We start from the raw sequence: 16,514 nt of genomic DNA, 5'->3' as shown, positions 1-16,514 counted from the left end.
CATAGTACCGGGTCCCATAAGAGCTATTCGAAAAGGCCGTATACCTGCGTATAGTATAGTATAGTGGGAATCGTGCGTGTTCGATTTTAGTGCAACGTATACCGTCCTAATTTTAAAAACCTAAACCTAATTCTGCACATTATGACACCTCATTGAATGCAATGTGACCTAAAGAAGTAAAGTTACAAGCATTTGATAAGACGAAGAAAATGGGTAAACTGACATACTCGTCATTAAGCTATATGAAATACGCTCATTCGATCAGGCTGAGTTCACATAGTATACTCCTATATGAACTCAGCCTGATCGAATGAGCGATTTCATATAGCTTAATACCGTATACCGTATACTTCTATGTGAACTCAGCCTTAGAGTGTCATTATCCTGTAAACTGACTTGAATAGACAATGTTACTAGCAACACTGGTTTCGCTGTTTCTTTATAACATTACCTGAAAAGGCAAAGCTACTGGCAACACTGGTGTTGAAACCAATGCAAATCAAGTCACACTATGCACTTAATCCAAATCACAATACTGGAGTGTTGCATAAAATTAACAAGAGAGTTGTCTGTTAAAATCAATATTTTCCATCATCAATATAATCTCAAACGTCAAAAAGTGAGGTTTCTGGTAACACTTAGGCAGAAATACTTGATACTCATGCACTACAGTTTTTAATGTCTTCATACTAATATCATAAAAATGCATCATCATCCCCTAGGTGGATAAAAGCCTTATTTTTCATAATATATTAAATTAAAAACCTGAAAATTGTGCAATTTTCCTAGCAACACTGCTCCTACGTATGAAAATTACTTTATAACAGCACCTGAAAAGGCAACGCTACTGGCAACACTGGTGTTGAAACCAATGCAAATCATGTCACACCATGCACTTAATCCAAATAACAATACTAGAGTGTTGCATAAAATTAACAAGAGAGTTGTCTGTTAAAATCAGCATTTTCCATTGTAAATAAAATCTCAAACGTCAAAAAAGTGAGGTTTCTGGCAACACTTAGGCAGAAATACTTGATACTCATGCACTACAGTTGGTAATGTCTTCATACTAATATCATAAAATGCATCATCATCCCCTAGGTGGATAAAAGCCCTTATTTTTCATAATATATTAAATTAAAAAACTGAAAATTGTGCAATTTTCCTGGCAACACTCCTCCCACGTATGAAATTTACCAAAACTTTTTTTCATGATATTACTAGACCAACATCTTATCTACCTACCCTGAACAGATAATTGTGAGAAAAGTGTTACTTTGGGGGTTACATCAATTTTCCCAACACAAGTTTTGGCATTGCCGAAAATAATGAAAAACACCCCTATTTTACATAATGGTTTCACCCATTTCTGAAAATGATTTGTTTGTGTTTACATGATTTTTATAGAGAGGAAGGATGTCTTATTCACTGTATAAAAGAAGGGTACTGAACATTATTTCCTTCATCCTGAAATCTGACCTGATATTTCTACATTTTGCTACATGGGAAAATGCGGAAAATGCTGAAAATTGGGCAAATTGACATTTTCGCTGTTGCCATGGCAACCAAGGGTTTAGAGGCGATATGACTGTCACTCCTGTAGACTCTGACCCAAGGTGCATCCACACACAAAGTATTAAGAAAAATCATTTTTTGAAGTCTGCCAACATTTTTTGAAAATATGTGATTTTTACTGCATAGTGTTCTTAATATGCTCATTTTGATTTTGTTTATTTACGAACTAATGCAAAATGCAATATTTTAAAGACCCCTAAAAAAAAATTGGAAAAAGATACCACAATAGAGAAAGCATTTTTTTATAGGCAAAGGATAGGAAATGTTTATCTAAAAAGGTCATATCAAACTCAGCCTGAATAAAGGCAATAATTAAGTTAGAAATTAGGTAAAATTTGCATTTTTTCTCATTTTCTACATTTTGAAAATATGGCTATATTGAGTTTATGAAAAATCCACCTTAATGAAATTGCTGGCTTCTGCAAATTTGTGAGGAGATTCACCAATATATGTATTTTTAATATCAATTTGTTTGGGACCTGTTGAATTATGGAGTTTCCTACAATATTTCATGGAAATGCGATGAAAAACTGCTTTTAAAAACATATTTTAGGTGATTTTGGAGCGATTTTTAGGGGGTGGTCATATTTTTTAACGGGGGGCTCCAGAGAATTTTTTAGTGTCGTGATTGAAAAGTGTTATCAAAACCTATCAATGTCCCAAAATATTATTGATGGTGGCCGACCTTCATCTTTCACGTCTGCAGGAAATTAGAAAATATGCCACTTAAACTTATGTCTTTTACAGGGGGTGTAGGGATTTCAACTACAATAGCGGCTTGTGTGTGACTTACCATCTCCATTACTGGTTTGAATGGGAAACAGATCAGCTCCACCAGCATACATCATGAGACGACATAGTAAGCACACCGAATGCATGAAATGAAAGAACTCCACTTCTGGGCCAGTGTAGCGTGTCCGCTTGATGCCTTGACCTACAACAACAATACAGCATATATCACGAGATAACAAAGTAAACACACTGAACGCATGAAATGAAAGAACTCTACTTCTAGGCCAGTGTAGCATGTCCAAGAATACATTCAGTTTAATTTAGTTTAATATTTGAAGAGCTTGTTTCCAAACCATATTAAGTCCACAACCCAATGGTTCTCATTTACTTGTGTGATACAATCACAATTACTTTGACAAGTTTGACATTAGTAACAATGAGTTGTTCCATCAACAAGCCATTTTTTTACCACAACAATGCTGCTGACCAATATGCAGACTATTGTTCTCATTTTGGAAACAAAGGCCTCACACAGTATTGTTACTGTGCATCCATCCACTGTTTGCTTTGTAAATGGTGCATCCAACTGAAATTACTATACCTATAGCATCACAATCCATTGCAATATCGCACAGGGAAATCACACATGCATATGTTTGTGGACTTATCATGGTTTGGAAACATTGCTCTTCATTTATTAAACCTACACTCTTCATTATGTACCACTCAAAACAGGGTTGAGTGAGATATAGTATTAGTTGCTCTCTTAGCTGATATATAATCCATATCATAGTTTCTTACCTAGATGTTGTTTAGCTAATTGATCTGCTAATCTATTGGTTGGATCCTGAGTTGCTCTTTTAGCTGATATATAATCCATATCATAGTTTCTTACCTAGATGTTGTTTAGCTAATTGATCTGCTAATCTATTAGTTGGATCCTGAGTTGCTCTTTTAGCTGATATATAATCCATATCATAGTTTCTTACCTAGATGTTGTTTAGCTAATTGATCTGCTAATCTATTAGTTGTATCCGGAGTTGCTCTCTTAGCTGATATATAATCCATATCATAGTTTCTTACCTAGATGTTGTTTAGCTAATTGATCTGCTAATCTATTAGTTGGATCCTGAGTTGCTCTTTTAGCTGATATATAATCCATATCATAGTTTCTTACCTAGATGTTGTTTAGCTAATTGATCTGCTAATCTATTAGTTGGATCCTGAGTTGCTCTTTTAGCTGATATATAATCCATATCATAGTTTCTTACCTAGATGTTGTTTAGCTAATTGATCTGCTAATCTATTAGTTGTATCCGGAGTTGCTCTCTTAGCTGATATATAATCCATATCATAGTTTCTTACCTAGATGTTGTTTAGCTAATTGATCTGCTAATCTATTAGTTGGATCCTGAGTTGCTCTCTTAGCTGATATATAATCCATATCATAGTTTCTTACCTAGATGTTGTTTAGCTAATTGATCTGCTAATCTATTAGTTGGATCCTGAGTTGCTCTCTTAGCTGATATATAATCCATATCATAGTTTCTTACCTAGATGTTGTTTAGCTAATTGATCTGCTAATCTATTAGTTGTATCCTGAGTTGCTCTCTTAGCTGATATATAATCCATATCATAGTTTCTTACCTAGATGTTGTTTAGCTAATTGATCTGCTAATCTATTAGTTGGATCCTGAGTTGCTCTCTTAGCTGATATATAATCCATATCATAGTTTCTTACCTAGATGTTGTTTAGCTAATTGATCTGCTAATCTATTGGTTGGATCCTGAGTTGCTCTCTTAGCTGATATATAATCCATGCAACAGCCCACTGCATCCTCCACCTGTCAAACAATGAAATACAAAATATATTGATCAACATGCGCTACTCTAAAACCCGATATTTTTGAGTCACTAACAATTTGAGCATTTTCTGCTTCTGTGACATGAAAGTTTCACAAGTTTTGTACATTCCTAAAGTCTGCAGGAAGAAAAAAATATTTGTGTGCATAAAACATTTGGGAATCAACTGCCCTTGAAAAATTGTTATGCACACAAACAGACGATTCCAGTTAAAATACACACACCCTCTATGGAAGATATGACCTTAATCTTGCAGATGGTGTGTAGATTTCAAATGGAGCTACCATTCAGGTAACACCATTTTAAATTTACACTCCCTGTGCGGAAGTTTAATGTGATCCATAGTGGGTGTATGGATTTCAACTGGAATAACTCAATTTGCCTTTCATCTACTGAGAGGTGACACCATTTGAAATTCACACTCCCTGTGTGGGTGATTAAAGTCATGTCTTCAATAGTGGGTGTAGAAATTTCAACTGGAATAACTTAATTTGCCTTTCTTGACTACTAAATAGGTGAGTCCATTTGAAATTTACACTCCCTGTGTGGGAGATTATGGTCATGTCTTCCATAGGGGGTGTATGGATTTCAACTGGAATAACTCATTGTTCAGAGTTATTTAGGAACATGAGTGCCTATCAAATTTCACCAGCGTAAGGTCTAGTAGTAGCCCTAATTCAAGTGCATCTAGGATGGTGGTATTTATCTTCATTTTGATTTTGCATTAAAGTTTATAATATACATACACAGATACTACTTAAGAGATCTTTAGACTACTATCAAATCAGTGTTGTAGCCACAGGTCATATGTGACCGCCCACGGCGAATGAGTCGTAAATTCCTCCCCGGTCAATTTTGTTTTATTTCGTGTTTAAAAATAAACATCATAAACTTAAAATGATATATCATTTGACTTCAAACGATATCCAGAAGCGGGGTTATGGTTAGTTAAACTTTGCTCCTTCAACAAAATTATAGCTTTTTCGTTTCTACGTGTGTCTCTTTTTCCACATTGCTGGCAATAAATATCAAACAGTCATAAATGGCGGTCATTTCAAATCATCCCCAAGTCAACGAGGTTTAAGAAGGTTCTCTGATTGTTAATTGTTGGTTATGCATACCTATACAAAATACAATGCCTGGTAACCCACCACTTGAACAGGATTTAGCAAAAGCAAACAAAGACCAGAGCTATTAAAAGTTCTATAGCCATCTAAGGTAGAAGCTTATTATCCACTTCAATAATAGGATTATTGATTGGTGTTGTGACTATCAAAATAAGACAGATGTCGCGCCAGCTTAAGTGACCGATGAATATGACCTTCGTACACATTTTACACCATAACTCAGAATACAATTTAGGGAATTTACGGCTCGTTTGTGCTGCCGGGTCACATATTGCCAATCACTACTATGACCACATGTGCATGGGTAACAAGTGTCATTATTGTGTTTCCTTTCGGACAACAGCAAGAACTCCCTGAAGGGAGTAAAACAGCCAGATTGGAGGACTTCATATCACACCTATTAATCTTCAAAACTTCAAAAGAAATTAGAGAAATTAGCAAAGATTATAAAGACACACGACTAGGGTTTTGGCTCTAGTGTACGGTACCACATCCAATTTGGTCCTATAGAACTATCGGTGCCCAGTTAAGTACTGATGACCCTTAACATCACTCCCTGGAGAAATAATAAATTGTATCGAGCATAATAATACACAGTTGCATAGTGCTATTGTTTTTCATTTAAATAAAAAACGAATGCACTGTACAAATGTTCAGGGTACGATAAAAAATGTCATTGGTACCTCTTCGGGCACCGATAGCGCTATTGGACCAAAAAAGATGTTGGGCCTAAGTTCTATATGAATGACTAGAATACTTGGTGCTTTGGTATAAGCCTATATACTAGTATGCCCACTAGTATATACTTTTAACACAAAGAAAACAAACTCACCACAGGTCTATATCTGTCACATAATGTAATCACTACAGATCTGCTGTAATTGCCATGCTGTAAAGATAAAGGGATATATGTAAATAGCATTTAAAACTCAACCAACAAGCTACTTATTATCTTGTGTACATTTTGGCAAATACTGTTGCCTTTTTCACCACAGGCCTGTATCTGTCACATAATGTAATCACTACAGATCTGCTGTAATTACCATGCTGTAAAGATATAAGAGATATATGTAAATAGCATGTGAAACTCAACCAACAACCTTCTTATTGTCTTGTGTACGTTTTGGCAAATACTGTTGCCTTTTTCACTACAGGTCTGTATAATGTTACATAATGTAAATAGCATGCAAAACTCAACCAACACGCTTCTTATTGTCTTGTGTACGTTTCGGCAAATACTGTTGCCTTTTTCACCACAGGTCTGTATCTGTCACATAATGTAAATAAAACTCAACCAACACATTTCTTATTTGAAATCTTCACCCCCTGTGTGGGTGATTAAGATCATATCTTCTATATCTTCTATAGGGGTGTATACATGGATTTCAAATGCAACAGCCCATTTGATGCAGGCTGATAACAGAATGATCATTTTTGTTGCTCGCATATTTGGTTTAATAATATATTTTTTTCTTTTTCACAATTTTGCAGCAAGAAATTTCTGAACAATTGACTTTATTCTTGATCATACTGCTTTATTAATAGTATCTTGATTTCTGCAGTTAAAACATCATTGTTATACAATACTTTAACATAATTCAAACATTTTGCTAGGAAAATCCAATGAAAAAGTAATAACTCGTTACTTTAGCTTTTGCCGTCTGGGCCGACTGCTTAATCACAAATGACTTGGTCCACGGCTTTTCTCACGAAACTGCTTGTTGACATTGGACGATTCCATTTAAAATCCACATTCCCCATATGGAAAATTTTGGAAATATCTTCCACAGGGGGAGTATGAATTTCAAATGGAATGAGTTAATAGGCAGCTCCATTTGAATTTCATACACCCTCTAAAAAAGATTCATGTTGTGAGTTTCAAAGAGGGTTGGTTAATGTGCAATTCCATTTGAAATTCATACTCCCTCTGTAGAAGATATTTCCAAAATCTTCCACAAGGGGAGTGTGGATTTTTAATAGAATGGTCCATTTCCCAGAAGTGGTGATGGTTTTTGTTTTCAGCAGTGAATCGTATACATTCATCACGGTTGTTTGCTTTGGCCCCCTTTTTGCGAATTTGGATTGACATTCCTTTCTTCTGAAGAATAAGGGAAGCAAGAAAATTTTCCACTTACCAACCACTTCTTAAACCAAGTTGCTCTGGGGTCCACAATGGACATATAATGAATAGGACAAATATGGTCTGGTTGACTGGATGCTGGTTGTGCTACTAGCAACTGTATAGAACTCTCTGTAATTTCCTCTAGAAACCTAAAAGAAAAACAACAACAATTTTTTGTGGTAAATCAGGTTATATGTGACTGTTCACGGCGAATGAGCGGTAAATTCCTCCCCCGCTCAATTTTGTTTTATTTTGTGTTTAAGAAATAAACATCATAAACTTAAAAATGGTATATCATTTGACTTCAAACGATATCCAGAAGCGGGGTTATGGTTTGTTAAACTTTGCTCCTTCAACAAAATTATAGCTTTTTTTCGTTTCTACGTGTGTCTCTTTTTCCACATTGCTGGCAATAAATATCAAGCAGTCATAATTGGCGGTCATTTCAAATCATCCCCAAGTCAACAAGGTTTAAGAAAGTTCTCTCATTGTTAATTGTTGGTTATGCATACCTATACAAAATACAATGCCTGGTAACCCACCACTTGAACAGGATTTAGCAAAAGCAAACAAAGACCAGAGCTATTAAAAGTTCTATAGCCATCTAAGGTAGAAGCTTATTATCCACTTCAACAATAGGATAATTGATTAGTGTTTCACTATCAAAATGAGATCGATGTCGGGCCGGCTTAAGTTACCGATGAATACGACTTTCGTACACATTTTACACCATAACTCGGGATACAATTTAGGGAATTTACGGCTCATTTGTGCTGCCGGGTCACATATAACTTTGAAACTCATACTTCTCAATGTTGGCAGCAATGCCTATGGAGTGTTTGATACCATACATTGTATTGTATACTGTGCACATAACATATCCGAACAAAATTAACAAAGACTTTTCACTCGAAAAACGCTCATTTTTGAGCATGGCGAGTGAGTGTTTATATGTCACGGTATGAGCCCATTAGAATAGCCGCTTGGAATCACCCTGAAGGAGAAAATAGCCCAAATTTGTCACTTTTTAAATGCTCTGTTTTCCATTCAATTCGGTATAACTTGGGGAAATAAACTCGCTTCATTTCAAATGAGGTTTCAAAATACGTAGAACAAAAAATCCATATATTGATTATTTTGGTTGAGTGCATTCTGATTTTGTTTTAAGTGTTGGGATACTTTTTGTGTGCTGTATAGTTCTTCACTCACATTCCATATACGCTGGCAAGTGATGTAATAATCGGATTAACTACCATAGCAATAGGTGAAAAAATTGTTGAATATACCACACTGCACTGGTATGTTCATGCGGTACCTCTGCTTTGAACCATATCATGCTGATCACTCACACCTGTATGATTAGTATCTTTGAAAAGGCAGGTATTGTATTCAATACTATCATTGCAGACATACACAGGTGATGAGTGCAACCTGCTTGTAGTGCAGCGCAATATATTCAAAATTATTTTCACCTTTGGTAGTCCAATTTATTATGTCCCTTTGCTAGCGTATTGAGCACGAGTGCACTACATGTTGTGGATTGTGAATAACAACTTCCAGGCTGTTGACACTAAAATACATCACCATTTTTTTTTAAATTAAAAAAATATTATTCTGTTTTGCCAAGTTAAACATAGCTAAATCCTAATCCTTTTGCTAGTTCTCACTGGCAATAAAAGTTTATTACTGCACTTTTTTTCAACATACCTTTCTGGATATCTGATCCAATAGATAGGCACTTCAACTTGGAATTCATTCATTAAACGAAACTGAAACAAAAACATCAACTTGTTAAAATCAGAGCACATGCAGCCATTTATTACGAGCACTTTTATCTAAGGCGCCCTCAATATATGGCTTACTGATATTACGTAAGGCATCTCCAACCTACGTACACTAAAATGTAAACCTACATTCACATATTTTACACTTACTATGCTCTCATGGCACTACAAGTTTGTTCATAAATATAAGTTCCAAAAAATTTTGTAAATAAATGGATAGATACAGCTTACGTAATTAAATCAGTAAACTTTAAATTGAGGGCGTCCTAAATAAAAGTGGTTGTCACGCATAGACGGTAAACGGTTATGAAAGAATATTAGTGGTAGTTTACACTTGGTTTCAGAGAAAAACGGCAGTCCCTTGCTCAGATTGACGCAAGCGCCTTGTTAATGAGTGACATACGCTAAGCTTTGTGTTCCTTTCAAGAGCGCCGATCTGCGCCGACCAACATAATCAGCCAATCAGATTATTGGTCTGTTGTCACAATTGTCAGACGATTGAATCAGCCAATCAGAACCCCACTTCCGTGTTTACGCTGTGCATGCTCTCAAAATGTAAATAACTGCTGTTCTTCTCTGACAGCAACTGTAATCTTTCTTTAGCAGTGATGGATATACAAATTTCTTGAACGGTTTTCATTTCATATGAAAACTAGATTGAATTTCACAGTTCTCGACACAAAGTGACGGCCACAATGCCCGTATCTTGGTGCCCATCATTTTAAACGGGGTGCACGATTTCACTTCTTGGGGCTGCAAAACACTCCAAAAGACAGCAAAAAAGAAAGCAAGAAAAAAAAAAAAATTCCAATTGAAAAATGCAAATGAGCTTCAAATTAGCATATTATACGATGAAAATCTGAACTTAAAAACCACCAATCGCTATCCCTCCACCAAGTTACATGTACATCACGCCTACCAGTTCTGATCAATCTCTACGGACAGATGGATGGACGAATGGATCGAATGATGGCAGGACAACCAGGAAATGACAGTTTTGTTACGCTACCTACCTTCTTAATGATCCTATGGTGAGTAGGATTGGTGTAATCTATTCCGTCTCTCAGTAAAGGCAGTTTGGTTTTGTTGCTGGTACACACAACCTTTAAATGTTCAACTGAAACCGAAATCCAAAATGTTATTCCGAATTGGATTATTCCAGTTTAAACCCATATCGTGACTTTCCTCTAGTCCGAATGGTCGCTAATCCAAAGGTTCTCCAGTCCGAATATAGAATAAGGGTTAGGGTTAGGGTTTAGGGTTAGGGTTAGTGTTAGGGTTAGCGAGCCTTATTCTATATTCGGACTAGAGAACCTTATTTATTATTCAGACTAGCGAACCCGATATTCGGATTATAGCGAACCTTTTTCAGAATTCGGACTAGTGAATGGTAAATTACGTGTTCGGACTAGCGAACCTTCAGACTAAGGAGACTTCGGACTAGCGAACCTTCGGAGTAGAGAGTTGTCACCACCCAGAACACTGAGCCCCTTTGGAAAACGTGACCTTTCTTAATCTCCCACAACAGGGTGTGTAGATTTAAAATAAAGTCACTGATTCAGGTAACCACATTTGAGATTCACACTCCCTATGTGGCAGATTAAAGTCATATGTCTTCAACAGGGGGTATATAGGTTTAAACTAGAATAGCACATTTAGCTCAAAGAATATTGAACTACTTGTACATATAACACTATGGGAAACCTGGCATGGATTACTGCACATGGGAACCAAAATATTGCAGCTTGGGCATTTGTTCACTACAGGACATTAAACTACAATTAAGCAGACTTGCCATAGCGTTAAGTCTGGCACAATTATGAGTCGGTATGAGAATAATATCTTTGTAAACTCAATAAAACTCACCTAAACTTGTGAAAACTTCTCTCATGATGTGATGTGAATTGGATGAGGGTAATCTTTAATAATATCTTTGTAAGCTCTACAAAACTCACCTAAACTTGTGAAAACTTCCCTCATGATGTGATGTGAATTGGATGAGGGTAATCTTTAATAATATCTTTGTAAGCTCTACAAAACTCACCTAAACTTGTGAATACTTCTCTCAAGATGTGATGTGAATTTGATGAGGGTAATCTTTAATAATATCTTTGTAAGCTCTACAAAACTCACCTAAACTTGTGAATACTTCTCTCATGATGTGATGTGAATTTGATGAGGGCAATCTTTAAGTATAATATCTCAGTAAGCTCAACAAAACTCACCGAAACTTGTAAATACTTCTCTCATGATGTGATGTGAATTTGATGAGGACAATCTTTAATAATATCTTTGTAAGCTCTACAAAACTCACCTAAACTTGTGAAAACTTCCCTCATGATGTGATGTGAATTGGATGAGGGTAATCTTTAATAATATCTTTGTAAGCTCTACAAAACTCACCTAAACTTGTGAATACTTCTCTCATGATGTGATGTGAATTTGATGAGGGTAATCTTTAATAATATCTTTGTAAGCTCTACAAAACTCACCTAAACTTGTAAATACTTCTCTCATGATGTGATGTGAATTTGATGAGGGTAATCTTTAAGTATAATATCCAAGTAAGCTCAACAAAACTCACCTAAACTTGTGAAAACTTCCCTCATGATGTGATGTGAATTGGATGAGAACATTCTGGCATGAAAATTTAAACTCTTCTCCTGCAAGCAAAAAAAAAATCAACAGCAAATTAAATAAGAAAGTTTGTGTATATTTCATTACAGTCAAGGAAAAAATTATTAAAAGTGTTTGCCAAAAAAAACCAAAAAAAAATAGTCAAGATTCCATAAAGAAAGTAATTTGTGATGCAATCAAGCAAAATCAGTCGGAACTCGGAAATATTTACTTTAAGATATAGCCATACAAAGGAAATATTTCCTTTTGTTTCCCGTTGTTTTGGAAACTCTTTAATTGCTCATATCTTTGGAACTGGTTGTTCAATTTCAATGGTGTTTTCTGCAAAATCCAGATTTGCAAATGCTTTTTACTATCCTATAAGAAACTGAAAATTTAATATTTCCGAGTTCCGACTGATTTCGCTTGATCGCATTACATTTGACAACCTTCACGGCTGTGTCTTTTTTCTTACAGGTTCTTTCTTTCTTTCTTTCTTTCTTCTTTCTTCTGTCAACCATTACATTTGCTCTAGCACTCACATGCTTTCATCGATTTTGACCTAACTTGGTCACAATGATCATTGGCCGTGCCCCTACATGTCACATGAAACTCGTGGGACAGTAGGACAGGACGTAGGACAGTGACGCCACTTGCACACATGCATTGTAATCACCCAGTGTCTATAAGGTGTACACAGATTTGGGGTCAAAGGTCATTAAGGGGTCACTTCCGGCATAAAACGGAATACCTTCAATTTTTTTTATTAGCTAAGGAAAACATAGGACAGTAACGGTATGTTCCCATATGAGTTGCAGTTACCCAATGTATATGTGGTATTTGTTTTATTTGGGGTCAAAAGGTCATTAAGGGGTCACTTCCGGTATAAAACGAAATACCTTTAAAATGCATCTTCTCCCACAAATTACGAGGACAGTGACACCACTTGCACACATGCATTGTTATTACCCAGTGTCAATGTGGTGTACGCAGATTTTAGGTCAAAGGTCATTAAGGGGTCACTTCCGGTATAAATCGAAATATCTTCAAAAAATTTTATTAGCTAAGAAAAACATAGGAGAGTGATGTTCCGTTCACACATGAATTATGTTTACCCAATGTATATATGGTATTTTTTTATTTGGGGTCAAAGGTCATTAAGGGTCATTTCCGTATAAAACGAAATACCTTTAAAATGCATCTTCTCCCACAAATAACGAGGACAGTGATGCCACTTGCACACATGCATTGTTATTACCCAGTGTCTATGGGGTGTACACAGATTTGGGGTCAAAGGTCATTAAGGGGTCACTTCCGGTATAAAACGAAATAACTTCAAAAAACTTTATCAGCCAAGAAAAATATAGCACAGAGATGGTACATTCACACATGAATTGATTTTACTCAGTGTATACGTGGTATTTTTTATTTGGGGTAAAAGGTCATTAAGGGGTCACTTCCTGTCTGAGACAGAAACCTTCAAAATGCACCTTCTGCCACAAATAACATGGCAAAGTGATGCCACGTGTACACATACATTGGCATTAGCCAATGTCTATGGGGTTTTCATATATTTTGGGGTCAAATGTCATTAAGGGGTCACAACACGGCTGTGTTCGTGGTCTTAGACCACAGCTAAGTCTAGTTTCACTTCTTTCTGTATACAAGCATAGCACAAGAATTTTAGATCAGAAACTGCCAATCTTCAATCTTATGATAGAAGACAACGCTGATCCAATTCTGATTTTAGCAATCTATATATTGTTCAATTAATTGACAAATTGATTTTTTACCAATGTGCTATTCCAGTTGAAATCCATCCCCCTATGGAAGACATGACCATAAGCTCCCCTACAATGGTGTAGATGGAGTCACCCATTCAGGTGTCCCTATTTGAATTCACACTCCCTGTGTGGAAAATCAAGGCCATGTCTTCCATAGGGGTGTATGGATTTCTCATAGACACTGGTTCAGTAACAAACTCTTGGACGCACCATCGAACAAATTTTGTTTAAACTTTGTGATGTGACGACAATTGGCTCCAATGTACACATGGTATGCTGTTGCCATGGAAATTAATGCTCCATGATATTACAAATTTTGACAGCCATTTTGGATTTCAAAAAGTATCCTGGGCAATGGTTTTCTCATGTTCAATTGGGTAGAGTTCTCAATATGCTTTATTAACCCTACTTGTCACATGACAAGTAAACCTATCACTTGCCCTGATTTTGTTTGCAATCAACTACACTATTCAGCAAATTACTTCAGCGATGTCCGTCTGCTCTGCCTGATTATCGCGTAAAAGGAACTAGGCTACACAGTTTGACTAGCGAATGGGGTACTGATGTGATGATGATGTGATTCAATTAGCATGCAAACCCCACTTCCGTATATGCCATAAACTGCTCCAAATTGGCAGACCTCTGAAGTACTGTGCAGAAAACTATAGAAGGGCGTTGGGTCAATGTATTATGTGTATCTGCACATTCTACACAGAGAGTGGGAGAGAGGAGAAATTTCAAAATCATATTCTACTTGAAACTGGAGAAAAGACCTCAAACACTTTGACGATCACCCTGGATATGACTGAAATGGGCTATACAAGTTGACATCCATACACCCGGACCACACACCTTCTACTGAAGACATGACCTTAATTTCCCACGCATGGAGTAGTATAAATTCCAAATGATTGAAATGGGCTATTTAAGTTGACATCCGTACACCCTCTACTGAAGACATGACCTTAAACTCCCACACAGGGAGTAGTATAAATTCCAAATGGAGTCCTTTTGAAGTTCACACTCCCTAATTAAGGTCATGTCTTCCATAGGGGTGTAGGGATTCCAACTGGGTGGAATAGCCCAATTCTTCAGCAAGAACCTAAATGGATTCTTGCAGCATGTATAACAAAGTTCTCGACCTGTTTTGGTACATTATTCTTTGTGAATTTCAGTTTTTGTGGTTGGCACTTTGGCACAACATTAAACAATTATAAAACTACAGATGATTAATATTAATAAATCATGTCTCAGTTATATTGACGTATATTAACTTCAAGCAAGCTACAGAAAATGCAAACCATGATACCAATAGCACCACTAATTAATTAGATTAATTAATTTCCTTTCAGAAACCTAATAACAGGTGTTCATTTCATCCCGCAAATGAAATATCTAGAATTACCGTTATTTTATGGTCGTGCGTCATGAATTGGGGTATAGGAAAAGGTGGAGGCGTTACATTTTTTCATTTTATTCGGGACGTTTTGTCCTAGATCTCAAGAATGGAGAGGGCTACTGAGCTAGTTTTGGTCTCATTTTGTTGCTAATTTATCCAGCTAAAATTGTGGAAAGTAAAAACTTCACACTGTATATACTTTTTGAGATGTTGCAATTCAAACGATGCATAGTCAGGGGTGGAGGTGCCTACGGTTGAGGTGCCTACGGTTGAGGCATGTGTTAAAGTATAGGGAATATTGATTTTCATGCCTCCCGAATTTATCTTTTACTGCAACTTTGTAACCCAGCAAGGTATTGAGATGGATTATGTACCATTGTTTTGGTATTGATGTCTAGTTTACAATTTGACCAGTTTTACTCCAAGCTAGGTTAATTTGTTGTAAGTGTGCTGCATTCTGTGTCATGGGTTCTAGGCTTTTCCTATACGTTACTGTGTTAACTATTCGTTTATGCTCCGAAATGTTCTGAAGGTCATGCATATTTCTTGAAGGAGTTACTCCACTGCTGTAAAAATTAACATTTTTTGGATGGAAATTTGATGAAGAATTCAAATATGCCACTGGTTTTTGTGTGAGGCATGGAGGAAAAAAGTTTTGATTGAAAATGTAATAAAAATCATAAAAATTATGTACGACTTTTGAACACCCTGTATCTCAGTTAGGCAACATAACTCATCATTACAAGTTTGCTTTTTTTGAAAGCCTACAATGTTATTAGCACATCTAAAAAGGTTTTAGCAGAACAGGTGTTTATGTTAGTAAATAAGAGAGGAACAAAATAGTATACTTTTTGAACCAAAATTCAACTTTTCCACCCTATATGAAATTTGTGGCACCCTGTATATTGACCAATTGTTTGTACGTGTGCATTCCTGGTACTCTAAGCTTTACAGTGATATATAATTTTATAGGGTTTTGAAGAACAGTTTGTGGATTAGATCAGTTTAAGTACAAAAACATGTAAATTGTTCAATTTTTTAGTATGTAACGCATTTGGCCCCCAATTCATGGCGCACGACCTTATACACAATCAGGAAGCATCACACTAATTACAAATGTTGCAATTTAAAGGTGACGATATAAATCCAGTATTTTTGGAAAGACGTGATGGGCACTACAGTCTTCTTACCAAGCCCCCTGATTGGTTAATTACATGATATAATCATCTGAGTAACTGATCACAATAGAGCTTATAGATCTCTTGGTACTTTTAGCTTTATTTCCTGTCAGTCCTACTGATTATTCTTATCATATATCTGATTGGCTAAATACATGATATAGCCCTCTTTGTAACCAATCAAAATAGAGCTTATAGATCTCTTGGTACTTTTAAGCTTTATCTCCTGTCAGTCCTACAGACAATTCTTACCATATCTCTGATTGGCTAAATACATGATATAGTAAGAGTCTGGTCATTAAGATTTTGTACCAGTTGGAGGGCTGATTTCTGA

The 16,514-nt window shown here is 36.1% G+C and overlaps 1 protein-coding gene across 1 annotated transcript in view; it reads right to left on the bottom strand.

Annotated features, from left to right (window-relative positions):
• Positions 1 to 16,514, bottom strand: part of LOC140139296 (protein broad-minded-like) — a 125,549-nt gene that overhangs the window by 52,071 nt on the left and 56,964 nt on the right. The window contains 9 exon segments of the mRNA XM_072161075.1: positions 2,369 to 2,509; positions 3,297 to 3,359; positions 4,049 to 4,151; positions 6,130 to 6,186; positions 6,273 to 6,344; positions 7,433 to 7,568; positions 9,127 to 9,188; positions 10,217 to 10,320; positions 11,788 to 11,866. Of these exon segments, the coding sequence (XP_072017176.1) occupies positions 2,369 to 2,509; positions 3,297 to 3,359; positions 4,049 to 4,151; positions 6,130 to 6,186; positions 6,273 to 6,344; positions 7,433 to 7,568; positions 9,127 to 9,188; positions 10,217 to 10,320; positions 11,788 to 11,866 (817 nt within the window).

The sequence above is a fragment of the Amphiura filiformis genome, chromosome 18 (assembly GCF_039555335.1).
Source record: "Amphiura filiformis chromosome 18, Afil_fr2py, whole genome shotgun sequence".
In the NCBI taxonomy this organism is placed as follows: Eukaryota; Metazoa; Echinodermata; class Ophiuroidea; order Amphilepidida; family Amphiuridae; genus Amphiura; species Amphiura filiformis.
The sequence above is the reverse complement of the archived record's forward strand: the minus strand, read 5'-3'. Positions and strand labels throughout refer to the sequence as shown.